This window comes from Chinchilla lanigera, unplaced genomic scaffold, assembly GCF_000276665.1.
Source record: "Chinchilla lanigera isolate Chin_1 unplaced genomic scaffold, ChiLan1.0 scaffold00107, whole genome shotgun sequence".
NCBI classification, from domain to species: domain Eukaryota; kingdom Metazoa; phylum Chordata; class Mammalia; order Rodentia; family Chinchillidae; genus Chinchilla; species Chinchilla lanigera.
The window spans coordinates 3,510,208-3,537,054 of NW_004955508.1; the positions used below are offsets into that span (position 1 = coordinate 3,510,208).

The 26,847-nt window shown below is 38.4% G+C and overlaps 1 protein-coding gene across 4 annotated transcripts in view; it reads left to right on the forward strand.

Moving 5' to 3' along the window:
- Xrn1 (5'-3' exoribonuclease 1) overlaps nucleotides 1-26,847 on the forward strand; it is a 120,357-nt gene that overhangs the window by 68,668 nt on the left and 24,842 nt on the right. For all 4 annotated transcript variants that reach the window (XM_005407742.2, XM_013506250.1, XM_013506251.1 and 1 more), the window contains 10 exons: nucleotides 1,235-1,350; nucleotides 1,985-2,131; nucleotides 4,924-5,013; nucleotides 5,394-5,529; nucleotides 9,832-9,888; nucleotides 10,007-10,139; nucleotides 16,353-16,422; nucleotides 17,424-17,631; nucleotides 19,971-20,066; nucleotides 23,781-23,889. In XM_005407742.2, the coding sequence (XP_005407799.1) occupies nucleotides 1,235-1,350; nucleotides 1,985-2,131; nucleotides 4,924-5,013; nucleotides 5,394-5,529; nucleotides 9,832-9,888; nucleotides 10,007-10,139; nucleotides 16,353-16,422; nucleotides 17,424-17,631; nucleotides 19,971-20,066; nucleotides 23,781-23,889 (1,162 nt within the window). The remainder of the gene's footprint in view (nucleotides 1-1,234; nucleotides 1,351-1,984; nucleotides 2,132-4,923; nucleotides 5,014-5,393; nucleotides 5,530-9,831; nucleotides 9,889-10,006; nucleotides 10,140-16,352; nucleotides 16,423-17,423; nucleotides 17,632-19,970; nucleotides 20,067-23,780; nucleotides 23,890-26,847) is intronic.

Here is a 26,847-nt window from a genome sequence, read left to right on the forward strand (position 1 = left end):
TAATATATGCAGAAAAGCTTACATGTTATTTCCATCTACATTATATAGGGAATACACAGAAGTTAACCGTAGTTGGTACTGGTTGTGTGGGTCATTTGCTTCCTGATTAAAAATTATCATCTGCAACTTGCTTGGGGGGGTTAATTTGATAATGTTTATGGTTTCTTCCCTTAAATATATAAAATAAATTTAATATCATGCTATATATTAATCATGAGTCTATACACACTTTGTTTTAAGAGTAGGAAGTTTTATTAGAGAAAAGGAGTGGGAAATAGGGATGGGGAGCAGCAGTAGCTCTTGAGAGACAGGAGGGTTCCAAATGAGTTGCCCTATACACATTTACTTTATACACTTCTTTCCTGTAATAGTAAATATTAGGGGGGAAAATTTCAATATTATCCATATGAGAACATTTTTAATTTCCCTCAGTGGCAATTATTTTGCTCACATACTTACATTTTAATTCAATGTAATAATTATTGAGGCCTCATTTTGCCCTGGGTCCTTTGTGAAAGTGAAAATGTTTAAAAAAAAAAAAAAATGTGGCATATACCTGTCATCTTAGCTACTTGGGAGACCAAGGAGGGATGATCACAAATTTAAGGCCAGTCTGGGCAGCTTTGTGAGACCCTGTCTCAAAATAAAAATTTTTTTAAATGGCTGGGGTTGTAAGCTCAGTGGTGGAGTACTTGCCTAGCATGCATGAGGCTGCGGGTTCAATTCCGCCATAACTGGGGAGAAAAAAATTGCCTGTGGAGCTTGCTAGTTAGTACTTAGAGCACAGCTCTTTTTTTTTTCTTTTTGTTTTTGAGACAGGGTCTCGCTATGTACTGCAGGTTTTTAGCCAAGGCTGGCCTCAAACTCACGATGATCCTCCTGGCTCAGCCTCCCAAGTGCTACAGCTTATTTCTTGAAAGAGCTTCAGAAACTGTAGATTTCCTCTCCCTTTCATCCATCCTTGGGAAAAAGATGCAGAAAATTTAAAAAGGAGGGGAAGTGAAACTAGGTGAGAATCTTTATATTGCCACAATTCAATGGTTATGTCTTAGGGGCTGGGGATTTAGCTTAGCGGCACAGCGCCTGCCTGGCAAGCGAGAGGACGTGAGTTTGATTCCTGGTACCAGGAAAAAAAAAAAATGGTATGTCTTGATTATCTCCACTGTTAAAGGTAAAGAAATATTTAAAGTAAATTGTGTTTCCATAATTGACCTTTTTGTTTTTATATTTAAAGAAATATTCTATAAAGTACAACCCAGGATATGTGTTGGCCAGTCGCCTTGGAGTAAGTGGATACCTTGTTTCAAGGTTTACAGGAAGTATTTTTATTGGAAGAGGATCTAGGAGAAAGTAAGTTTTTGTTAGAGAAATTTACTTAAATGGCGAAAAAAATAAAATGATAAAGATTAAATGCTTACTATTTCAGTGTTTATTTTCTGTATTAATTGCTGTGATTTTTTTTTAAATTGTACATAAATACCTTTGATGGTGATCTTTTATCTAAATGCCATGTGTTTTAGATGGTTGGAAAGACAATTTTTATTTTTAGCAGCTAACAAGTTGAACCTTGAAAAAAGGTATCAGAGGGTATGTGTGAACCTCAATAATATACTTCCCTGCATTTTGTTGTTTTATTCTGTAATTATTTGACTAATTTATATGCTTTGTTGACTTGGAGTTTGAAACCTTTCTTCTGGTTTTCCAGTTACTGCTAGTTGGAAATAACCATAGTAACTAAAATATAAAAGAGTAATCAAAACTGAGAGCCACACCTGGTGGCACATGCCTAAAATCCCAGCATTCGGGAGGCTGAAGCAGGAGGATCCTCATTTCATGGCCAGGCTGGGATATATAGAAAAACTTGGTCTTGGAAAATAATTTTTTAGAAGAATCAAAACTAAACTTTTCTAAGATTTGAAAGAAAAATGATTTATTGCTTGGACAGACTTTAAAATTTGTGTGTGTGTGTGTGATTTAAATTCAGCCCTCATGGAGACCATAGAGCAAATGTGGGTTTAAATCTCAAATTCAACAAAAAAAATGAGGAGGTACCTGGATATACTAAGAAAGTTGGAAGTGAATGGATGTACTCATCTGCAGCAGAACAGCTTCTTGCAGAATACTTAGAGAGGTAAGTGCCTAAGAAGGTCACACTAGGCATCCAAAAACTTAAGAATGTACCATTTATTTAGGCTTGCTTATACCAGTTTTATAAGGAGATCTTTTCATTAGCAACACAGGCAGTAGCACATTTGTGTTAACATTTCTTTAATGAATGAATTAATGTTTTCTTTAATGTTAACTGAGTTAGTGACAAAGATTCACAGGAAATATGCTCACTTCTGATTCACAGTTTAATGTTCTTTCTGTTGTTCCACTGGTTTCTAACCCTCTAGTGGAAGATCTTTATCTTAGTCCTCTAGCAGAATACACAAACGGGATGGCTGAAACAACGTGAACCTTACGTCTCACAGTTCTGGTGACCAGTACCGGTACACCAACAGTGCTTGTGCCTCCAAAGGCACCAAGCAAGTGTCTGTCCACCAGCTTTTCATTGTTGTATGTGTTCCTTGGTTTGTAGATGCAACACTCCAGTCCTCCATCTTCCCTGTGTGTCTTCACATCGTCTTCTTTTTAATTTCTAAAAGTCTTGCCTGCTTTTCTGGATATTCTTTGGGTTGTTTGTTTGTGTTTTGCAGTACCAATCCCAGGCCTTGTACACTGAAGGCAAGCACTCCATCACTGAACTACACTCCCAGCCTCTTTTCCTTTTTATAGCATCTTCTTCTCACGGTGAATAGAATGTCTTATTTTTATTCTCTGCAGATAGCAATTCTAGATTTTTTTCCCCCAGTACAGAACATTGAATCCAGGACTTTCACACTGAACTACACTTCTAGCCCTTTTTTTTTTTTTTTTTTTTTTTTTTTTTTTTAAACAAAATGACTAAATTGCCCAGATTGGGCCTGAACTTTCAATCTTCCAGCCTCAGCCTTGCCAGCAGTTAGGATTACAGTGAGGTACCACCACACCAGTTCAGTTTGGTTTTTGTTTTGTTTTATTTTGTTTTGTTTTGTACTGAGAATCGAACTCAGGACCTTGCACTTGCCGGGCAGGTGCTGTGCCACTGAGCTGTATCCCAGGCCCTAGATTTTTTTTTTAGTTCTTTGTGTTTTTCATTTTCTGTAACCCCTCCCCCCATTTGATTTGGTGTTCCCTTTTATGTTAATGATGTTTTTTGGTATCTAATTATATTTAAGAATGAGGCACTAAAATGCTAATTGGAAATTTGGTACACATGAGAGGGTCTTATTCTGTGAGACTTTGTTACTTCTAAAGAGGACCTCCTATAAGCCCGTCAGATCTCTTTAGGACTAGAGGACCTATTCTCCCAACAGCAGTAAGTGCTACTGACAGCTCTCGGTTACAAGCTCTCTTCATGAATTGCCCAAATGAGGAGAACTAGTACTAGTTCACCAGAAGTTACACCCACTTTCCACAGCCTCCCCAGATCCAGTGCCTCATCTAGAAGGTGCGAAGACCCAAAACAACAACCTACTTGTCCCAGTTCACAACAAGTCTGAAGGGCCATCCTAGTTTGAAATCATTATGGGGCTCGCCAAGGAAGTCATTGAGAATGAATTATAGTTCAGCTTCTCCCTTTGCCCAATTCTGCTTCCTTCCCTTTTTTCCTTCTGCTGGTATTGACCCCACACGCACTCCGTCCTGGACTCCTGGCATGCTTAGCTTCCACGTCTGCTTCCTGGAGGCATTGTGCTTCCTAGTGATGCACTGTGTAGCTGACACTCATCAGTGCTGTTTTCAGCATGACACTGTCCTCTTCTTGCACCCAACCCTAACTTCCCAAGGCCTGAGTGTCTCCTTTTTGATCTCTCAAATGTAAACAACAGGTCTTATGCTGGGGTGGTAGGCAGGTAACCACATGACTGTCTGCTTGTTACTTAAGTTTTCAACCAAAATCCTTCTAAATCTCACCCCATGCACACCCTTCAAATATACCTAGAGCCCATAATTCCGGAGCTTTTGCAGATTCCTCTGATTTAAATCATCTTGCTTCTTGTGTGTGTGGGTTTTTTGTTTTGTTTTTGTTTTTGTGATTATAAAGTTCGATTTTGCATACAAAACAGCAGTTGACAAACTGAGAGACACTGAACTGAGAATAAGAAGCAGCTTGCCATATAGCACAGTTGATGTAACATAAGAAGGTGGTATTTTGACTTTTCCTATGGTTTTTGTTTCTGATTGACTTCCCTTACTGATGATGGAGGATTCAGCCTATTACTTACTGCCTGAAAAATTAGTTAACACGCATCCATTCAGTTTCCAATTTTTAAAAATTTGTTAACAGTTTGTATATGCCATCAGATGCTCTGCTTCTCTCCTTCTGTGTCTTTCATTGTGTATTCTCTTTTTCATACTTTACTGTCATTTCAGTGGATTGGGAAAGGACCAAAGCAAACTGTGTTGTCCTCTTCAATGTACCTGAAGGTCCCATACTATTCAAAAAGAAAGGGAGTTCTGAGGAATTCCAGAAGAAACTTTTAATCTATTTTAATTTGTTATATTCTAGAGTGTTCCAGTTTTGTTGTAAAAATTAGAAAATGAACTTGTAAATACTATTTTGTCCATTGATCACTTGTTATAATCAAAGAAGAATCAAGAGTCACAATTTTTTTATAAGATTATTAATTGAACCATGTTTTTCTCAGCCAGTGGGAGTACGGGAGTACTGTGGCTTTCAGATCTTTCAGTCTTTATTAATAACTCCCTTAACAGTACTCTAATAAATTCCTTTAGTGTACTTTACATTTCTCATTAGAATGTGAAATTATTATATAGGAAATGTATGTGACATCACTCATTTATTTTTAAAGCAACTTGTTTGTTTGTTTGTTTGGCTAGAGCTCCAGAACTCTTTAGTTATATAGCCAAGAATAGCCAAGAGGATGTATTTTATGAAGATGACATTTGGCCTGGAGAAAATGAGAATGGGTAAGCAAGATCTGTGGTCTTTGTTGTCTCATAGTTCAACTTAGTGGCTCCATGGAAGGGTACAGCTAGTTTATCAAGAATATTTCAAAAAAAAATTTTTTTTCATGTTATTTTTCATTTGTCTTGTTTCTGTTATGTTGTTTATGCTTTGAGTGCAATAGAATTTTTATTTTGTTTATATCTTAAATATTTTAAAACTAATTTTTATGAGTTTTTTATTGAAAAGTAACATCCATATTTATTACAGATTTATAATACCCAATTGTTTAGTGATTAATAATTATATAAATTTGTAACTGTTCTCAAAGTTTTTATTCGTTCTTTTATATAAGCCCTCACAAATTTTAATCAGTGTGAAAAATTTATTGTTTTTGCTGTAGGGCCGAGAAAGTTCAAGAAATTATTACTTGGCTAAAAGGACATCCTGTCAGTACTTTGTCTCGTTCATCTTGTGATTTACAAATTCTGGATGCAGCTATTGTTGAGAAAATTGAGGAGGAAGTTGATAAGTGCAAGGTACTAACTTTCAGTAACCAAGATTATTGATCAAATGTGAAATACTATAGATTATATAGAACTCTGAAATATTATAGATTATATGACAAATCATTTACTTGTTTCAAGCAATATATATAATGATTTTAATTAATACCAAAAAATCCTGTTTAGCTGAATAAATGTAAATACACTTCAGTGTACAAAAGCCATAACATGTAAATTTTATTTCTTCATAGTGTTTCCAGTTGTAAGAATTAGCATTTTGTGATTTGAGTTTTGATACTTTGTGACTGAGAAACAAGGTTAATCCTCTGTTCCTTCCGGTTTTAACTATATTCTTTAAAGACACAGTTCAGCCTGGCGTGGTACCACACGCTTGTAATCCCAGCTGAGGCTGGAGGATCACTTTGAGTTCAAGGACAACCTAGGCTAAAAAGTCAGTTCAAGGCCAGCCTGAACTGCATAACAAAACCCTGTCTGAAAAAAGACAGTTCCTGTTTTTATAGAACATAAAAATTTATCCAGTCAGGTGCAATGACATGAATTTGTAGTCCCAGTTACTTGGAAGGCTGAGGCAGGAGGATGACTTGAGCTCAGAAGTTCATGGCCTTCCTTGGCAACATAGCAAAGCCTCACCTCAAAACAATATAAATTTTATTTAACTTACTTTTATAAAATTACTGTAAATTGTACTTCTGCCCTTTTGTTACTTGTTAACTCATTCAGGTCTTAAGAAGTTTTGAAATCCACTTAATCTCTTATTTTTTATATATTTTTTAAAGCAGTAAACATCTGTAGCAGACTTACCTATTTAAATCCTCTATTTGTTTTTTTGTTTGTTTTCTTTTTGAGACAGAAAACACTGTGAAGTTCAGGCTGGCCTTGAGCTCACTTTGTAGCCCAGGCTGATCTCAAACTTGCAAGGATCCTCCTGCCTCAGCCTCCCGAGTGCTGGGATTACAGGCATGTGCCACCACACCCGGCCTAAATCCTCTATGTGATGCAGCAGAATTTGGGTTGATTGGATTGGGAGAGTGGGTATGCCTCAGTGGTAAAGAGCTTGCCTAGCATGCATGAAGACCTAGTTTCAATCCCCAGCATCACAAAAGAAAAAAAATGCCTATTTACTATTAATACCAATAATGCTTACTTACTCTTATTACTATTACTATTACTGTTACTATTGAATTCTGTTATCACCAAGAGATGTGATTACAGCTTTAAAAAATCATCACTAGATGACTCTGTTTCTTTGGAAAAACTACAAGGCTCAGAGTCAAGAGTTTAATCATAATTTGTTTCCAATGCTTGGGATCAAACCCAGAACCTCATTCATGCTAGACAAGTTCTCTACCATGGAACTATACCCTCAGGACAAAGAGCTTAATTTTTTTAAAGTTATTCAACTAAGGATAGGAAACATGTATTTCTTTTTTAATAGTCTTTCAATAAAGAGTGAAATGTGTTTGGTAGCACTGTTTTTGAAATAAATCTTTCCGTTAGCAAATATTTGGAGCTTTAAAACCCCCAATTTCTTTAACCCATGCTGTGAATATAGAACATTCTAAAATGTCTTGCACATTTTTTCCTTTACAAACAGAAAACGTATACAAAACTGTAGCGTTTTGAATAGAACTTTTAAAAACTAAGTGTGCATATAGATATGAATTTTTGTGCCAGATGTGGTGGTGCACACCTGTAATCTCAGTACTCAGGAAGCTGAGGCAAGGGGACTGATGCAAGTTCAAGGCCAGCCTGGGCTACATAAGCGAGTTCAACGCCTACCTGCACTACATAGCGAGACCCTATTTCAAACAAACAAAAAAATCTGTTTATGTGTCACTGAGGTATACTTAGGTTTCTTTCCTTTTAGTGTTATCATTTAAATTTTTCTTTACTCTATAGGGTCATCACTGAAAGTATGAGTAGTAGCCTGGCACAGAGGAGCACATGCCTGTAATCACAGTTACTCAGGGGACTGAGGCAGGAGTCACAAGTGTAAGCCAGCCTGAAAATAAAAATGTCTTGAAAGGGCTGACTGGGGATACAGAACAGTGGTAAAGCACTTGCCTAACATGTGCAGGCCCCTCTGTTCAATCCCCAGCACCACCATTTCTTTTTTAAAATAGTCTTAATAATCTCATTAGTGCATACTGCAGACGCAGATAACGAGTTCGATTGTGCGTATTCATGCCTGCGTGCGTCGTACTCTGATCTCAGCTACCCCATTCCTGTGTCCATCCACCTTCCACTGATGACCTTCTTCTCCAGCAGCCACCCTTCTACTTTCGTATCTCTGTTTTCTTCTCAGTGCTTCTCAAACTCCTATTTTCCAAATTGCTATGAGAGCGTTAAAACAGTAAAAATTGGGCTGGGGAGATAGCTCAGTGGTAGAGTGCTTGCCTACCATGCACAAGGCCCTGAATTCAATCCCCAGTACCACTAAATAAATAAATAAATAAAGATACACCCAGACATATAAGTATACATGAAACCTTGGGTTGCAAGCATAATTCATTCCAGAAATGTGCTTGTAATCCAAAGCACGTATACTAGATACCAAAGCAAATTTCCTATGTGAAATAATGCAAATTCAGATGATTCATTCCATAACCCAAAAATATCCATATAAAAATGATCATAGGGTCTGGGGATATAGCTCAGTGGCATAAGCGCCTGCCTGGCAAGTACAAGGTCGTGAGTTCGATCCTCGGTACCACCAAAAAAAAAAAATCGCAATACTGTAATATACTGCAAAATAATAAAATACCAGGTATAAAGAAAAATAATTTATCCTGCACTTACCTCTGAAAACCTTCATGGCTGGTGTGAGGGAGACGAGAGAAGAGGGTTATCATACAGGACGACGTTCATTATCACTAACAGAACCACTTCTCTCTTGGCTCAATGAAATCTTTTTCTTTTCATGCAACTTCAACAAGTGACCTATCCAGTGGCTCCTTTTGAGCATTTCATGGTGTCTCCTTAAACAGATTTATCACTAGCACTGCTACAGCCTTGTCCAGGTGGTGCTTTTCTATACAGTTTTGCACATTCCCACATTTTCCACATCTCCCTAATCTCATTTGAAGTGAGGGACTCCCCCTCTGCCTTTTTCTCTTCCTCTGCAGACAGGATTTTCATAACCTCTTGCTGTTGGGAGATGATCATGCACGATCCCGCAGCAAGAGTGAAAGAAGAACCATTGGCTCAGTTGTGATCTTGTGACATTCACTGTTATTCACTGCTTGTATTGAAAGATACCACTCATTTATCAAGTTAGAATTTGTTAGAAATATTTTCTCATCTTTCAGAATACTTGCCAAATTACTCACCATCCAAGATTTTACTGTAATTTTTGTTCATTCATTTGTTTTTGTTTTTTGAGACAGGGTCTCAATATGCAGTTTAGGCTGGCCTTGAACTCACTGTGTAACTGAGGCTGGCCTTAAACTCAGTTATCCTCCTGCCTCAGCCTCCTGAGGGTTGGGATTACAGGCATGTGGCACCATGCCCGGCTTGCAATTCTTTTTTCTTTTTTATTTTTTTATTTTTTTGGTCTTTTTGAGACAGGGTCTTGCTATGCAGTTCAGGCGGGCCTTGAGTTCACTTTGTAGCCCAGGCTGGTCTCAAACTCACAGTGATTCTCCTGCCTCAGCCTCCCAAGTGCTGGGATTACAGGCGTGCGCCACCAGGCCCAGCCTGCAATTCTTATTAGAGAAAAAAATTTGAATAGGATAGCATTAACATAAAATTTAAATAGGCAAATGTGATCTTTTGTGTTAGAGATAAATTTACTTTTGGGAAGGATAGTAAATGGAGAAGACTGATGCTGTGCTGAGTAATGGTGTTTCTTAGATCAGGTAGAGTTACACATAGATAGGCTGCAAATACATCTGGCTATCTGCTTACAACTTTGGCCTCCACCCCACACCGCCGATTAAACATAGGGCCTTTGTACTGAACTGCGTTCCCAACCCTTTTTAAAATAAATTGGGGACAGGGTCTCACTAGGTTGTTAAATTGCCCGGGCAAGGCTCAAACTTTCAGTCCTCCTGCTGAAAGGGTACAGGTGTGCAGTGCCACGCTTGGCTTAACTTTGCATTGTTACATGTCTCATGCTCCAAAACTTGTTCTTTACCAGTTTTTAAAGAAGAATTTAGGTTATAGTATTTTTAAATGTTATTTCTCACTGCACTTGCAGAACTTTAGTTTTTAAATTAAACATTTCATTTGACTTTATATAAATCAGACATGTTGGAGTAATAAATAATGTAATAATTTCATAATTTTATATTTTAAATTTTTATCTTTTCTCAGCAAAGAAAAAATAATAAGAAAGTACGGGTGACAGTGAAGCCTCATTTGCTATACAGAGTAAGTTTCTGTCGAAAAGTTCAAAGTTGTTTTTACTCTGAAGGTATGAAAGGAACAAAATTACTTTCAGTGTATCAGTTAGACTTGTAACTGTAATTAACAGCCTCCTTCTTTTCAGCCTTTAGAACAGCAGCACGGAGTCATTCCTGATCGAGATGCGGAATTTCGTCTCTTTGACCGTGTTGTGAATGTGAGAGAGAGTTTTTCAGTTCCAGTTGGCCTTCGGGGCACCATCATAGGAATTAAAGGGGGTAATACCTCTACACTTGCTATGTCTTCAGCTCCTTTGTATTGTAAAAGAAAACACAAATTTTTTTGTTTTTGGGGGTTTTTTTTGTCTTTTTGAGACAGGGTCTCATTGTGCAGTTCAGGCTGGCCTTAAGCCCACTTTGTAGCCCAGGCTGGTCTCGAACTTGCAGGGATCCCCCTGCCTCAGCCTCCTGAGTGCTGGAATTACAAGCATGTGCCACCACGCCCAGCTTTACATTATATTTCATATATCTAAGCAGAAAACAACTGAAATCAGGAAAACACTAAATCTTTTCATGTATTTTTTTTTTCCTTTCCCCTTTTCTTTTTAGGTTGTACCTTTCAGAGAAAATTCTCTTTTTCTGTCTGTTGTAATCATCTTGGGAGTAGTTAAAAGAGGGAGAAGTTGAGAAGGGTGATAGAGAATGTGGTAGTTTTATATAGTACACTGAAATGTATACACTAAAGTCATGTAAGAGCTTGGCGTACATCTATTTTCATAGAACTGATAAAGCACTTTCATCGGTTCTCCTTAAACTTTCCTAACCTTTTTCTTTTTTTTTTTTTTTCTGGTACCGGGAATCAAACTCACGACCTGACGCTTGCCAGGCAGGCTCTGTGCCGCTGAGCTAAATCCCCAGCCCCAAACTTTCCTAATCTTGTTCAGATCTTTTCATTAAAATTTCTAGGTTTCTGTGAATAAACAAACATGAAGTCATTTATGGTTAAAAGACTTGGAAAATGTGCATATGAATTTGTATTTTATGACTACAACTAACTAGATTATATAAAACAGACCTTCTCAGACTGTTGCACAGAAAGGTGCTTACTGTTTTTGCTACTGTACTAAATACTTTAAAATGGTAAATTTCACATGTGTTTGTAGTTTTTTGGTTTTGGAGCTAGGGATTGAACCCAGGGCATTATGCGTGATAAGCACATGCTCTACTACAGAGTTATATGCCCATCTGCTATGCATTTATTTTTACCACAATTTAAAAAAACAAAACTGCATACCTGTACTCCCAGATACTCAGGATGCTGAGACGGGAGGGTCAAAGTTCAAAGCCAGCGAGCAACTTAGCAAGATCTTATTTCAAGTAAAAATTAAATAAATAAATAGGCCGGGGATGTAACTCAGTGTTCTCTTAGTTCAATCCCCACGTTAACAAAAATGAATGATAATGATGGTAATGATAATGACCCAACAACTGAAGACAAAACGGGAAGGATTCCAGAATCTAAATGTGCTACAGAGAGATACCTAAAGTGAGCACCTTTACAGTGTAGGTTTTTCAGAAAGTGAACAGATCAGGTGGCCACTGGTCGGCTTGCTTGGTAGCACTGATTTTCCACATCCCAGGGTCTCACCATCCCAAAAGGAAGAACAGCGGGCCATAGAGCATATTTAGTCCCAACAATGTGCCAGCCACGTACGTATTTTGCATTTAACCCTTGCAACTACCTGAGAGGTCCGTGTCATTTCCTTACCTGAGCGGTTAACTTGTCAGTATTTACACAGGGAAGTAGCAGAGCTGGAATTTGACCTCTATCCCCTGATTTCTGCCTTACTTTGAAGCAGTGGTTCTCCATATTTTCCACCTGCAGATATTATTCAGGTCTTCTCTGTCCCTGTACCTCTCAAAGAGAATTTTCTTCCCTGATTCTTCTCTTAATTTGTTGGTTGTATTTTCAGTGACAGGAAATGGAAGGAAGAGGGTCAGGCTCTGGGCTAAGCATGATACAGTTTAGATGGGTTCCATAAAACAAACGCCCTGCTGCTGGTGCTCAGCCTTCTGTGTGTGCTGTTCAGATCTTGAGTTTACCGATTGTATTCGAGTCAATTGACCTGATAAGGCCATGGGGCTCAGATACAGAAGTTTCCTTTCTTCTGACAACTCCTATCAATAATAGCAGCCTTGGGCTGGGTATACAGCTCAGTAGCACAGCACTGCCCTGGCAAGCGTGAGGTCCTGAGTTCGATTCCCAGTTCCAAAAAAAAAGAAAAAAAATAATAGCTTCTTGGAACCTTGTCTTAAGGATTTTAAGGCTACATCTTTACTGAATGGAAAAGAGCACAGTCATTAATTAATCGTGCCAGCCATGGGTTGATGGCAAGGGCACTGTTTTTCATTTCTCCCTCAGCTGAGTGTAAACAATCTTCCCAGGAAGTAGTCCGCCCCCAAGAAGAAATGGCAACCTAGAAGGTGTGTCTTAAGCCTTCAGAGGACAAATTCCTGACTCACTGAATCTCACTTCCTGAATTTGGATGTTTAGATAAAACTATCTTGTTGAAAGATACAAATAGATGAACTCTCCTGGCCTAGTTTCAACTGGGTAATGAGACATTAGGATGAGAGATAGCCCCTGAGCCCTGTGAGAGTCTAGCATAATATCAGATTATTATAGGCTAGAATTTTGTAGAGAAATAGTCAATAGAATGGAGCAAGAAAAAAAGATTCATTAATTGATTTTAAGGAACTGGCTTATGCAGTTTTAGAGGTTGGCAACTTCAAAATCTGCAGCTGGAAATTCCAGTGAAAGTTGATGTTGCAGTCTTAAATCCAAAGGCAGTCTTGGCTGGGCATGGTAGTACACACCTGTAATCCCAGCACTCGGGAGGCTGAGGCAGGAGGGTAGCTGCAAATTCGAGGCCAACCTGGACTGCATAGGGAGATCCTGTCTCATAAACCAAATTAAAAACAAAGGCAGTCTTTTTTTTTTTGGTTTTTTTTTTTTTTCTGGTACCGGGAATCGAACTCACGACCTTGAGCTTGCCGGGCAGGTGCTGTGCCACTGAGCTAAACCCCCAGCTCCCAAAGGCAGCCTTAGAGGCAGAATTTCTGCACTTTTGGGCTCTAGACTAGTCAGAACAATTTGAAGGACACAGTCAGAAAATTTAAACTACCCAATTATACAACTTATAAAGCAATGATAGTAAAACTTTTAGAGATTTCTGCGATTCAAACACCTCGCTGTGCCATAGGTTCCCCGCCACTATTATAAAGCTTGAATAAGGGAAAATTATAGACTGGCATAAAAACAGACATGAATGTAAATCAGTGAAATAGAATTAGAGTCCAGAAGCAGACCCATACATTTGTAGCCAGTTGATTTTCAACAAAGGTCAAAGATAATTTAGTAGACAAGAGATAATCTCTTCAGCAGTGGTGCTGGAATGCAGATTATAGAAAAGAAATGAACCACAGTCAAAACGAATCCAAGACCTAAACATAAGAGCTAAAATTGTAGAAGTTGTAGGAGAAAATCTTTTTGTGTTTGTTTTTGTTTTGTTTTGCTTTGGTACTGGGGACTAACCCTGGGGCCTTCTCACTGTGCTACATCCCAGCCTATTTTTCTGTTTTTTGAGACAGGCTCTTGCTAGCTTGCTCAGGCTGGATGTGAACTTGCGATCCTCCTGGCTCGGCTCCCGGAGTGCTGAGATTGATAGGCATGTGTGCCACCATGCCAGGTTTAAAGAAAAAAGCTTTTTTTTGTATTGGTGATTGAACTCAGGGACTTGTGCATGCTAGGCAAGTGCTGTGCCACTGAACTATATTCCCAACCCCCTGAAGAAAATCTTAATAACCTAGAGGTTGGTAAAGGTACCAACTATAAAAGAAAATGTTTGCTTTTAGATTTCATCAAAATAATTTTTTCTGTCTTCAAAAGACCTTGTCACAGAAGTGAAAAGACAAGCCACATACAAAGAAAGTGCTAGCAGACCACAATTGTGCTAGCAAAACAAACAAACCGCTTGTATTTAAAGTAAATGAAGAGTTGGACATAGTGTAATCCCAGCACTCGGAAGGCTGAGGCAGGAGGATTGCTCCAAGTTTGAGGCCAGCCTGGGCTACATAGTGAATTCATGATGAGCCTAAACTAACTATACAATGAGATCCTGTCTCAAAGCAAATAAAATAAAATATATAAAGAATTGTTACAACCTAGCAATAAGCAGCTTAACTTTTAAATAAGTAAAATAGCTGAGCAGAAATATCCCCCAGAGGATACATGAAACATGAAAAGAGGTTGAGCATCATTAGTCTCTAGGAAATACACAGGGCGTGGTGGTAACATCTGTCGCCCCAGCACTCGGGAGACTGAGGCAGGAGGATCATGGAAAGTTTGAGGCCAGCCTGGGTGACCTAGAGTTCAAGGCCAGCATGAACTATACAGAGAGACCTTGTCTCAGATACATAGATGGATAGATAGATAGATAGATAGATAGATAGATAGATAGATAATAAAAATAGTCCAGTAGGCTAAACATAGGGCCCAGAGATTCCATTCCTCAATAGTTATCTAAGAGATATGAGGACTTAAACCCCCTCAAAGCATGGTTAGTGAATCTTCATAGCTTTATATGTAAAATCCAAAAAAATAGAAACAATCCAAGTGCCTATCAGCAGATGAATGGGTAAACAAATTATTGCTACCTATGCAATGAAATATTTCTCAGCAAAAAGAAAAAAATTACTGACCCATACAACAAAATAATTATACTGAAAGAAGCCAGACAAAAAGGAAAATATAGATTATATGATTTTATGTATATAGCATTTTAGAAATATGAACTGAAGTGACAGCAAATTTTTAGTGGTGTTCTGAAGAGGAACATGGGTTACAGAAGGACACAGGAATCTGGTGGATGTATTTGTCTTGTTTGTGGTGGCTTCATGCTTGAATAAATACAGTAAAACTCACCAAATTGTATACCTTAAATATATACAGTTTATCATGTCATTTTTACTTCAATAAATCTGTTTTTTAGCTAGGTGTAGTGGTGCATGCCTGTAATCCCAACACTCAGGAGGTTGAGGCAGGAGGATCACTGAGAGTTTGAGGACAGCCTAGGCTACATAGTGAGTTCAAGGCCAGTCTAAACTACATAGCAAGACCCTGTCTCAAAAACAAAAAAGAAGAAACCTGTTTTTTAAAAAGTTTTTCCAGGTGTGGTGACACACACCTATAATCCCAGCAGTTGAGAGACTGAGACAGGACTGCTGCAAATTTAAGACCAGCCTGGGCTATATCATGAGTTCAAGGCCAGCTTGAACTAAATAGTCTCAGAAACAAACTAAACAAAACAAAAACAAATTTTAAGCACATTCTCTAACACCCAGCAATTTCATTGCTTCTAAACCAGGGAAAGATTCAAAAGATGTATTTATGTAATTTCCACTGGTAACACTGTTTATAATTGCAAAAGTTAGAAACAATCTAAATGTCCATCAGCAGGAGAATGGACAAATTATGGTATACCCATACATGCAATAATGTACTATCGGGTTCTTAATACCCCATGGTTATTGCGGGCTGATCAGGTCCACAATCTCACGAACATGTGTACAGCAAAGGGTAAATAAAAGGAGGCAAATGGATTGATTCCAGGGCTCCAGGAAGGTTAAAGCCCTCTTACAGAATCTGAGATTCTCTCAGGGCTAAGACCAAGACCTTCTCTGGGTGGCCCATATTTATTTGGTTATCAGAAGAAGGGAGGAGAAGACTCAAGAAGGGCAGAACCAGTCAAAGACTTCTCCAAGGAATTAAGTTAATCCAACCAGGAGTGAGATGCCTGAGGCTAGAGTCTTTCATCTAGTTGAGCTTGGATCCAGGTGTCCTGGGCTGTGTTCTTGTTTTATCCTTCGAGGCTTTCCAGCTTCATCCACCATTACAGGCCTCGGTAGGGATTAGTGACTCACAGAGGTTCACTTACTATGAGTCTACCGCCCGTCTCCAGACAAGGTGCCTGGGCCTTGGACAGACTCACAAGTAAACATGGAAAGCCAACTGGTTAATTTAAGTCTTGCTCAGGGCCGTTTTGTATTGGTCTCCATCAGTGTACTTATAAAAAATCAAATATAATGTTGAAACAAATTTGTTTCAAAAGAAAACTTCTCTGTAAATATCATATTTATAATGTTTCAAAACTTGAAAAACAGTTCCATGTAATATTTATAGCTATGCTCACATATAAGAATAGTGTGAAGAAATGTACAGGAAGCATAACAGCCAATAGGAATCGGAGCACAATGTTCTCAGGCCCAATACTGTCTCTTAGATTGCATGATGTTCTTTGTGTTATGTCATTCTTTGTAGCCAGAATGTTCTATGTGAATTTTCAAAAATACGATAAATCCTTTTGGGTTCTCCAAAGCCTGTCTACTGATTTTTCATCAAAAGATTTTTATTTTCACTCTCTTTTTTAACAGCTAATAGAGAAGCTGATGTACTATTTGAAGTATTGTTTGATGAAGAATTTCCTGGAGGTTTAACAATAAGGTTTGTATTTCCATGTTGCACTTTGTGAATATGCTTATGTAACTTCCGATTTTACATTACTTAGTTTATAATGCATGCAGTATTGTCATACTTTCTACTACAGATATAACAGATGTGCTTTTGTCCTCTTAGAGCTTTCATTTTAGTAAGAGATAAATTAAGCATCTGATTATAATGTTAATTGTTTAATTAAAATGTGACAAATGCATGAAAGGAAAAATGAAGAATAGTTAACTAAGAAAAGAGGAAAAATAGTGAAGAACGCTTAGGCAATAGAGTGGCATATGTAACACAGGACATTTATAATTAATTAAAGTAAGAGAAATGGTCTTTGGATTCAGTGACATGTAAGTCTTCATCACCCATTTTAGTGGGGTTATGGGTTCTCAAACCAGATCTGGTGAATGACAGGTGTAGTAATGCAGATAGGAAATTGAGGTGACCCTTGAGAAGTTTGGCTGTGGAGAAGAAGGAACAAATTAACGAGACCTGAGCAAGTTTAAGGGACGAGGGTTTGATTGTTTTTAACATTGGTGAGACTTGAGTTCATCTGGAAGGGGCTCTAATACAGAGTTTTAAGAACAAAAATCAAGCCGGCGTGGTGGCGCACGCCCGTAATCCCAGCACTCGAGAGGCTGAGGCAGGAGGATTGTTGGGAGTTCAACACCAGCCTGGGCTACAAAGTGATCTCAAGACCAGCCTGAACTGCATAGGGAGACACTGTCTCTAAAAGCTGGGGGAAAAAAAAAAAAGAAAAAGTGAACTCTCTCACTTACACTTTGTATTAATTTGAACAGGTTCGTTAAAAGCGTCTGACCCTCAATATCCTCTTCTATAATTAATATATTTTTGTTAGGTTATTATGAAAATCGTCGGCTGAATGTAAAAGTAATGTTTATCAGTTCTAATGATGGATTGTCTACCCCAGAATTACTTAATTCTTCTCCCTAGCATATTTAGTTTAATTTCTTTCTGACCCTGATAGAACTTTTTACTTTTAGGTGCTCACCTGGAAAAGGTTATCGACTGCCAACAAGTGCCTTGGTGAACCTTTCTCATGGAAGTCGCTCTGAAACTGGAAATCAGAAGTTGACAGCCATTGTAAAACCACAACCAGCTGTGAATCAATATAGCTCAAATTCATCAGTTTCTCCCGGGCATTTGGGAGGCCTCAACCATTCCCCTCAATCACTTTTTGTTCCTACTCAAGTAAGTCTTTCAGTCCTGTGAGTGTGTGTGTGTATTAGTAGGGATCAGCCCAGACACTCACACATGCTAGGCAGGTGCCCTACCACTGAGCCACATCCTCCAGTCTTTAATTTCTGGCTTTTTTTTTTTTTTTTTTTTTTTTTAAGACTAGAACTCATTTTATAGCTCAGGCTAGCCTCAAACTTGCTTTGTAGTCTAGGCTGTCCCAAACCTATGATCCTCCTATCTCAGCCTGCCAGAGTCCTCAGATTACAGATGTGTGCCACCCACCCAAGTCTCTGCCCCCTTTTCAAATCATCCCAAACTTTCTAATTGGAAACCTAATTTAACTTCTTTTGTTTTGTTTTGTTTGCTTTGTTTTTAATCTTTTTGAGACAGGGTATTCCTATGCAGTTCAGGCTGGCCTTGAGCTCACTTTGTAGGCCAAGCTGGTCTCTACTTGCAAAGACCCTCCTATCTCAGCCTCCTAAGTGCTGGGATTACAGGCGTATGCCACCAAGCCTGCCTCAGTATACTCAATTCTTTTTTTGGAAAGTTAGAATAATGTCAACTGAAGAATAGGTCCTTTAATGTAAACAATACTTACACTTTACTTAACCATGTGTTAAAAAGGTCGTATGTTGAAATAAACAAATCTTAATACAGTGATACCTCAGTTCACAAACTTAATTCTTTTTTTGCTGTTTTTGAGACAGGGTCTCAGTATGTAGTTCAGGCTGGCCTTGCAATCACTATGTAGCCCAGGCTGACCTCAAACTCAGAGCGATCCTCCTGCTTCAGCCTCCTGAATGCTGGGATTACAGGTGTGTGCCACCACACCCAGCTAGCATTATTATTTTGATGCAAATCAGTTTCAGATTTGTTTTAAGATAATAGGCTAATTAGGCATGGTAATCCCAGCACTCTGGGAGGCTGAGGCAGGAGGGTTACAGTGAGCCTGGGCCACATAGCAAGACCCTGTCTCAAAAAACAACAACATTTATTTGTGTTTCCTCCCCTCCTTTTTTTCTTTTTGAGACATGATTTCACTGTGCAGTTCAGGCAGGTATTAAACTCACTTTGTAACCCAGGCTGGCCTTGAACTCACGGCGATCCTCCTGCCTCAGCCTCCCAAGTGCTGGAATTATAGGCATGTACCACCATGCATAGCTCTTCCTCCATTTAGAAATGATATGAATTTGGAAGGTAAATGAAAGATGACTATATGATATTTATCAAAAGTTCCCATTATAGCCGGGTGTGGTAGCACATGCCTGTAATCCCAGCACTTGGGAGGCTGAGGCAAGAGGATCTTTGCAAGTTCGAGGCCAGCCTGGGCTACAAAGTGAGCTCAAGGCCAGCCTGAACTACATAGTGAGACCGTCTCAAAAAGACAGAAAAAAAAGTTCCCATTATATAATTCGTGAGTGATTTTCTTCACCTTTCTGGTAATAAAAATTGAGTTATCTTGTTGGAATACTTTATTTAATTCCATGGCCCCAAATCTTATTTAAACACATTTTTAAACTTACAATATACATGCTTATTATAGACTATTTGGAAAACACAGATAATTAGACGATAATAAAGGAAACACAAGTGTAATATCCTCTCAGATGTCATAGGTAACCACTGTTAAATTTTGTTGTCTATTTCCAGTCTTAATCTATATTAAATCAATTTCCTATAATAGCTAATTTTCAAATTTATTAGATTACTTCTGTAAAGGTGAAGTTTTTTTAAGATGAAGATTTTTAAAATACAATCTTTAGATGTTAGTTTGAATGGCATAATATATTAGTACAGTATATTAGAAGAAAAAAAGTCTGTTGGTGGGAATGATGACTGAGTATAATCTTTATCAATCTTACCGGTATGCAATATAATAGCCATTGTTAATTTCCTATCATCTTGTTTTGAAATGGTGTATCATTTTGGGGGTCTTTTGTATTATTTTTAAACTTTAAAAAAAAAAACACTTGTATGTGAAGATGAGTTTCTTTCCAGTAGAGAATACTTTCGTAATGTCTGCGCTGAGCTCTTAAAATAATGAACTGAGGGATTTTAAACAGTGAAAATTTAGGCCGGTCATGGTAGCACACACCTGTAATCCCAGCATTCAACAGGCTGAGGCAGGAGGATCCCTGAGAGTTTGAGGCCAGCGTGGGCTACCAAGTTAGTTCATGGCCAGCCTGAACTGCTTAGTGAGACCCTGTCTCAAAAAAGGCAGACAGACAGACAGACAGAAAGATAGTTTAATAACCTGCCTACCATTGAGTAACTTTAATCAATAATGGTTTTATTTTCCATATGAATATTTTCTCATGCTTCATTTCCTTCAATTGTTCCTGTTTTGCTAGGTACCCACTAAAGCTGATGATGAATTTTGCAACATTTGGCAGTCCTTACAAGGGTCCAGAAACATTCAACGCTTTCAGCCCACTCTGCAAGGGAAGGTTAGTATTTTTTGTTTGATAGTTCAAAGAAAAGATTTTTTTTTTCACTTTCCGTTCTGCCTGCAGTGATTAATTTCCCCCTTAAAATCTGATAAAATAATAAATGATAATTTGGGTTAGGAATTTTCATAATTCTGATTTAGTTAATAGTTTTTGGACCTGTGAGTAAGAGTGTAATTTTTCTTTTAAATCAGTTTTGGATTTTTTGTAGTTGTTTACAAAATCATAATAAGGGGTCTGGGGATTTAGCTCAGCGGCACAGTGCCTGCCTGGCAAGCGCAACGTCGTAAGTTCGATTCCCGGTGCCGGAAAAAAACAAACAAAAAAAAAAAAAAAAAAAAAAAAAGAAAAAAAACCAAAATCATAACTGTATTTTAAACTCAACCAAGGGCCTTAATGGAAGTCATTCACTGTTTTTATCCACTTGAGTATATAATGTAATGCTGACAGTTGCTTTTATTAAATATGAATGAGCAAATTTATATTGCTTCGTAAAGATTAAGGAGAGGAAAGAAGGATAGGGATGTAGCTCTTTGGAAGAGACTTGCTTGGCATGCCTCAGGCCCTGGATTTGAGTCCAGCACTATAAAACAACAAAAGGAAAGAAATGCTGCTAATAGAGTAGAAACTCAGACAACGCAATGAAAAGGAAAGTGAATGGATCCTGCTAAATTTTTGTATGAGTTGCTGACCTACCAGGTTAGTTCAGGTCAGAAAGTACTGATGTATGAAGTTTAGAAAGCAGCAGCTCACAGCACTACAGCTTCATCCGCTTTAGTGTCCTGCATAATGGTGGCATTATCGAGCTGGAAAACAGGAAATTCCAGATGAAGTGATGGTAATATAAACATGAAAAGTGACTGTGGGCCAGGGCTTAGCTCAGTGACAGGTCATTGTCTAGTATTCAGGAAGTCCAGAGTTCAATTCCAGAACCAAAAAAAAAGTTGAAAAGGGAGAATTGACCACAGAATTTACTAGATCATTGGGAACCTTGAGAACGCCAGTTTTAGTAAAGTGATAGGACTGAAAGACTGGTTAGAATGGGATTAAGAGAGGAGAAAAATTGGAGGCAGAAAGTATAGGCAGTTCTTTCCAGGAGTTTTACTATGAAAGGAAACATTAGCAGACTGGACATGGCATATCCCTATGGTACTAGCATTCCTAGCTTATTCAGGAGGCTGAGACAGGAGGATCCTTTAGCCCAGGCATTCAGGGTCAGCCAGAGGAACATAATGAGAACCAGCCTTAAAATCAGTGAGTAAATGAAAGGAAAAGAACATGAATGGCAGCAATACCCTTAGTCCTTTCTTGCCCATACCAGTTTATGGTCAGCTTCTTTATTAATTCCTGTTCTCCCAGCATTTCCTTAGAACTGTTCCCCCAAACTCAGCAACAGTTTTCCTTTTCCTTCAGTCCAGGCTTAATCTGGTTATCCCTAATCTGTGTCTCTGGTTATGAACTCTCACTCCAGTGTTTGCAGCTTTCAAGAGAACGAGTATAGCAAGACAGTCGATTATCACCGCAGTCTCAAGATGCCCCAGAACTGACCTCACTTAAAGCCTCTTCTGGTATCTCTAACACCACCGTGTCCCCAGGCATATAATCTAGTTTAAAAATCAAATGGTTTTTTTTTTCATCTACTTTGGTCATGTGGCATAATTGGAAAAGGCATCTTCGGGGTTTGAACTCCATTTATGCTCTGAAATAGTGTGGTGCAATGAGTATGGTGCTGGGCTCAGAATCAGAAAACCAGGCTTCCTGACTCCAATTGAGCAAATCTCTTTCCCTGGGCCACTGTGATCACATATAAAGTGAAGATATAGGACTTACATTACTTCTCAGGTCTTTCCAGCCCCAGAAAAGTGCTGCTCTAATACCCCACAATATACAGGACTCCTTGTTTAGTACCCTTAGAATCTCACCTCAGACCCCTCAAACTGGTATCTAAGCGCTTCTACAATATATAACCATACCGTGTTCATACAGAATATGCCCAACTACTTGATAGAATCGCCTGTTCAGTCAGATTGGTCTCTTTCCCTCTGCCGTTGGTAACTGCTCACTCTTCACTTAGAGTGTCTTTCTTCTTTCAGTACTAAAATCCCTCTAGTTCTCAGTCAAGGTCTGCTAATTTCTTAAGAATTCCTTGATAATACTTTTCATCATCTTCTGCTTGCAACTTCTATTACTGGATACTATTTTCAGTATTTATTTCAGTTTAAGACTCCCATATTTTATATGTGGAAGAGTTCTGGGCCACCAGATAAGATACACTTAAACCTTTTTTTTTTTTAAGTGCTGGGATTCAAACCCATTGCCACACATATGTTAGGCAAGCTCTCTGCCACTGAGCTACATTATTGTTTTTAATTTTATTTTAGAACAGGGTCTCACTATGTATGTTGCCCAGGGTAGTCTAGAACTTGCAGCTGTTTTCCTTTAGTCTCTTGAATAGCTGGGATTACAGGTGCGCATCACTACACCCTACTAAAGTAGGCTTTAAGATAAATGTTGTTACTGGAGATAAAGTAACTTTAATGAGTCAATATTGTAGGAGAAAATAACACTTAAAATCATATATATTGGCAAGCGCAAGGTTCTGAGTTCAATTCCCAGTACCCCAAAAAAAACCATATATACCTAACAACAGAGTTCGAGAATACATAAAGCAAAAACTAACAGAAATTGAAGGTAAAAAATATATATTACAACAGTAATAATTGGAAACTTTAATATCCCACTTTCAATAATAGAGCAGCTGTACGGAAAGTCAGAAAGGAGAAGCCAGGCATGGTGGCACACACCTGTAATCCCAGCACTCGGGAGGCTGAAGCAGGAGGATTATTGCAAGTTCAAGGCCAGCCTGGGCTACAAAGTGAGCTCAAGTTTAGCCTAAACTGCATAGCGAGACCCTGCCTCAAAAAGACAAAAAAATAAAAAAAGTATACGTTTTGGCTGTCCAGACTGAAGAGCCCTGGGTACACGTGTGGTCGTTGGGCCTTCCTTTGCACTTCGTTGCGTATCACAACTATTCTGGATCGCGCCAAGTGCCAGCCAGGACTTCATGTGCCTTTGTGTACCCAGTGTTAATTTGTGCTTAGAAGAAAATAAGTAGGGGCTGCCAAAGCAAAACTGTGAAGTGTTACTTTGGAATGAAGATCTCTACCCATACTCTTGTTCTTCCTGCTTCAGCTGTGGCAAATTGCCTGTTTCTTTTAACCTTCAGCTTTCTCTTCCTACCTGCCAAATATATATCTAATTAAATCTTCAGATTTGTATGAACCTTACTCATGCCATTTTGCTAATTCTATACATTTATGAACTGTCTTAATTACTGTAGCTTTATTGTTAGTCTTGGTTTTTGTTAGTGAAGTCTTCCATTGTTTGGAATAGTTTTCCAAATTGTATATATTTTTCTGTATTACTTAAGCTTTTCAAATGAGGTATGTAGTTTTTATTTTAAAAGTAACTGTTGCTGTGCATGGGTGGCACACACCTGTAATCCCAGCACTCAGGAGGCGGAGGCAGGAGGATCACTGTGAGTTGGAGACCAGCCTGGGCTACAAAGTGAGCTCAAGGCCAGCCTGAACTGCACAGCGAAACCCTGTCTCAAAAGGACCAAAAAAGAAAAAAAAGTAACTGTTAAAAGTTAAAGAAAATAAATAGCGATAGTATTAAAAAGTTTAACTAATTTGTAAGAATTTTAACTTTCAGGGTACAGTTCTACCTCAAGAAATAAGTCAAGTAACTCAACAGCAGAAATCTGGCTTTAATGAGAACAGTGTAAAGTATCAGCAAAGAAAACATGACCCTCACAGAAAATGTAAGTTTGTTTTCTTTTTTGTTTGTTTTGTTTTGCTTTGCTTTTTTGTGTTTTGGGGGGCGGGTTTTGAGACAGGGTCTCACTATATAGTTCTGGCTGGCCGTAAACTCACTGTATAGCCCAGGCTGGCCTCAAACTCAGTGATCCTCCTGCCTCACTCTCCTGAGTTCTGGATTTCCAGATGTGGGCTACTATGCCCAACAAGTGTGAGTTTTAAATTAGAAAGGTGCATTTGTATCCTTTAAAGGAATAATAAACCACTTTATTGAGATATAATTTATTTACCAGAAAAATAAATTCATCTTTCAAAGTACACAGGGCCAGTCTGTGGTGGCACACACCTGTAATCCCAGCACTTGGGCAGCTGAGGCAGGAGGGTCATTGTGAGTTCGAGACCAGCCTGGGCTACAAAGTGAGCTCAAGGCCATCCTGAACTGCATAGTGAGACCCTGTCTCAAAAAGACAAAAAAATAAAAAAAGTATACAGTCAAAGCTGGGCAAGGCGGCCCACAGCAGTAATCCTGCCAGTGAATTCAAGACCAGCCTGAGCTACATATAGTGAGAGACCCTCTCTCAAAAAAAAGTACATGATCAGTGTTCTTTTGGCACTTTCACAAAGTGTGCAATTAATACCACTGCATAAAGCATTTTCATCACCCTACCCATTAACTTCACTCTTCTAGGCCCTAGGAACCCCTAATTCTTTTTCTGTCTCTCTGGATTCTGGACATTTCATATGAAGGGAATCAGAAACTGTGTGACCTTTTGTGACTGTCTTCCTTCACTTCACGTGATACGTGTTTTTGTTTTTTCGTTTTTTGTCTTTTTGAGGCAGGGTCTCGCTATGCAGTCCAGGCTGGCCTTGAGCTCACTTGCAGCCCAGGCTGGCTTCAAACTCGCAACAATCCTCCTACCTCAGCCTCCCGAGTGCTGGGATTACTGGTGTGCCCCACCACACCCAGCTCATTCACATGATGTTTAAGGTTTATTTGTGTTACAACAGTATACCAATAAGTACTTCATTCCTCTTAATGCTGATAAAACTCCATTATAGGAATACCATATTTTGTTTATCCGTTGCTACAAAAAATAATGCTACTATGAATATCCGTACAATTTTTTGTGAGAACATATATTTGCAGTTCTCTTGAATATATATTTCTGAGTACAACTGTGAGTCATGTGGTATCTCTGTGTTTAACTTTCTGTGAAATTACCAGACCCTGTCCAAGAATCGCTGCACTATACTAGCACTATGTGAGGAGTTTGAGGAAGGCCCGGCCCTCTTCCGCCACACCCTCCGCAGCACTTAGTATTGTCCATTGTGTGATGTTAGCATCCTCGTAGGTGCTAAGTGGAATCTCCTATGACTTTCATTTGCAACCCATTAATGACAAAGAATGTTGAGCAGATTTTCATGTGTTCACTGGCTTCTGCTTATCTTTGGAGAAATGTATTCAAATTGTTCATTTTTTTTTATTGTGCTGGTTATCTTTTTATTGTTAAGTTGTGAGAGTTCTTTATGTATTCTAGGTGCTGTATGCTTATGATTTGCAAATACTTTCTCTCATTATATGAGTTACTTTTTGACTTTATAGTATTCTTTTTGTTTTGTTTTGTTTTGTTTTTTGTTTTTTGGGGGTTTTTTTCCTGTACCAGGAACCGAACTCATGACCTTGCGCTTGCCAGGCAGGCGCTGTGCCAGTGAGCTAAATTCCAGGCCCAACTTTATAGTATTCATAAGTACAAAAGTTTTTAATTTTTATGAAGCCAATGTATGTATTTTTTCAACGTTTTCTTTGGTTGCTTATGCATTAGGTGTCATATCTACGAGAACATTGCCTAATACATAGTCATGAATAGTTACATTTGTGTTTTCTTCTAAGGGTTTTATAGTTTAGTCGGTAGTGAGGTTTCTTTCCACTTGAGTAAATGTTTATATATGACATGAGGTAGGAGTGTTCATCCTTTTGCATTTGGATATCCAGTTGTCCTCGTATCATTTGTTAAAATGACTATTCTTTCCCCACTGAACTGTCTTAGAATCCTTATAAAAAGTCTTTGACAGCCTAGATTTATTTCTAGGCTGTCATTCCATTGATCTCCATGCCTATATAAATACACAGTACACTGTCTCAATCACTGTAGTGTTTCTGTAAACTTTGAAATCAGGAAGTTTGAGTCTTCCAGCTTTTTTTCTTTTTTAAGATTGTTTTGTCTGTTCTGGGCTTCTCACATTTCCATATAAATTTTAGGATCATCTCTTTCACTGTGATAGTGTAGATATAGTTTAAGTCTCCGGTTTGTTTGTTTGTTTGTTTGTTTGTTTGTTTTAGCCTTCATTTCCTGTTTGAGCCACAGGTGACACCTGAAGTTTTTCCTGAATAGTCTCACACCCATGGGCATATGCATGGCTTCTAGATTCCTAGTAATATATCACAGTTTTTCCTGGCCCCGTGGACATCTCATTCTCTAACTTTTCCTTTTAGCTGTTCAGTTAATTTTTTTTTTTAACCAACTGTCTATACTACTTTAGGCAATTGTGAAGTTAATCATTTGCTGGTAATTGTTTGCAAATAAGGCCACTAGGGAAAGGCTTTTTCATACTTACTGAACTCCAGATCAGACTAAATACATTCTATTTGTAAACGAGTCATCCAAGGAATTGACGGATTAAATAGCAGCAGTTCTTTGGAAATAATGCTTAGAAAGAGCCCCATCCCTGTTTTGATCCCTCTGACAGATGCCAGCCTTCACCCCACTGGTTTTACTACAAAAGATTGTGGGAGGTAGATGTGGGTAATGGGATTAGGCCAAGTAAAAACACCAAAAACTTGCTGGTCTTTTTTGTTTGTTTATTTTGTTTTTTTGTCTTTTTGAGACAAGGTCTGTCTATGCTGTTCAGCCTGGCCTTGAGCTCACTTTGTTCACTCTTTTTTTTTTTTTTTTTTTTTTTTT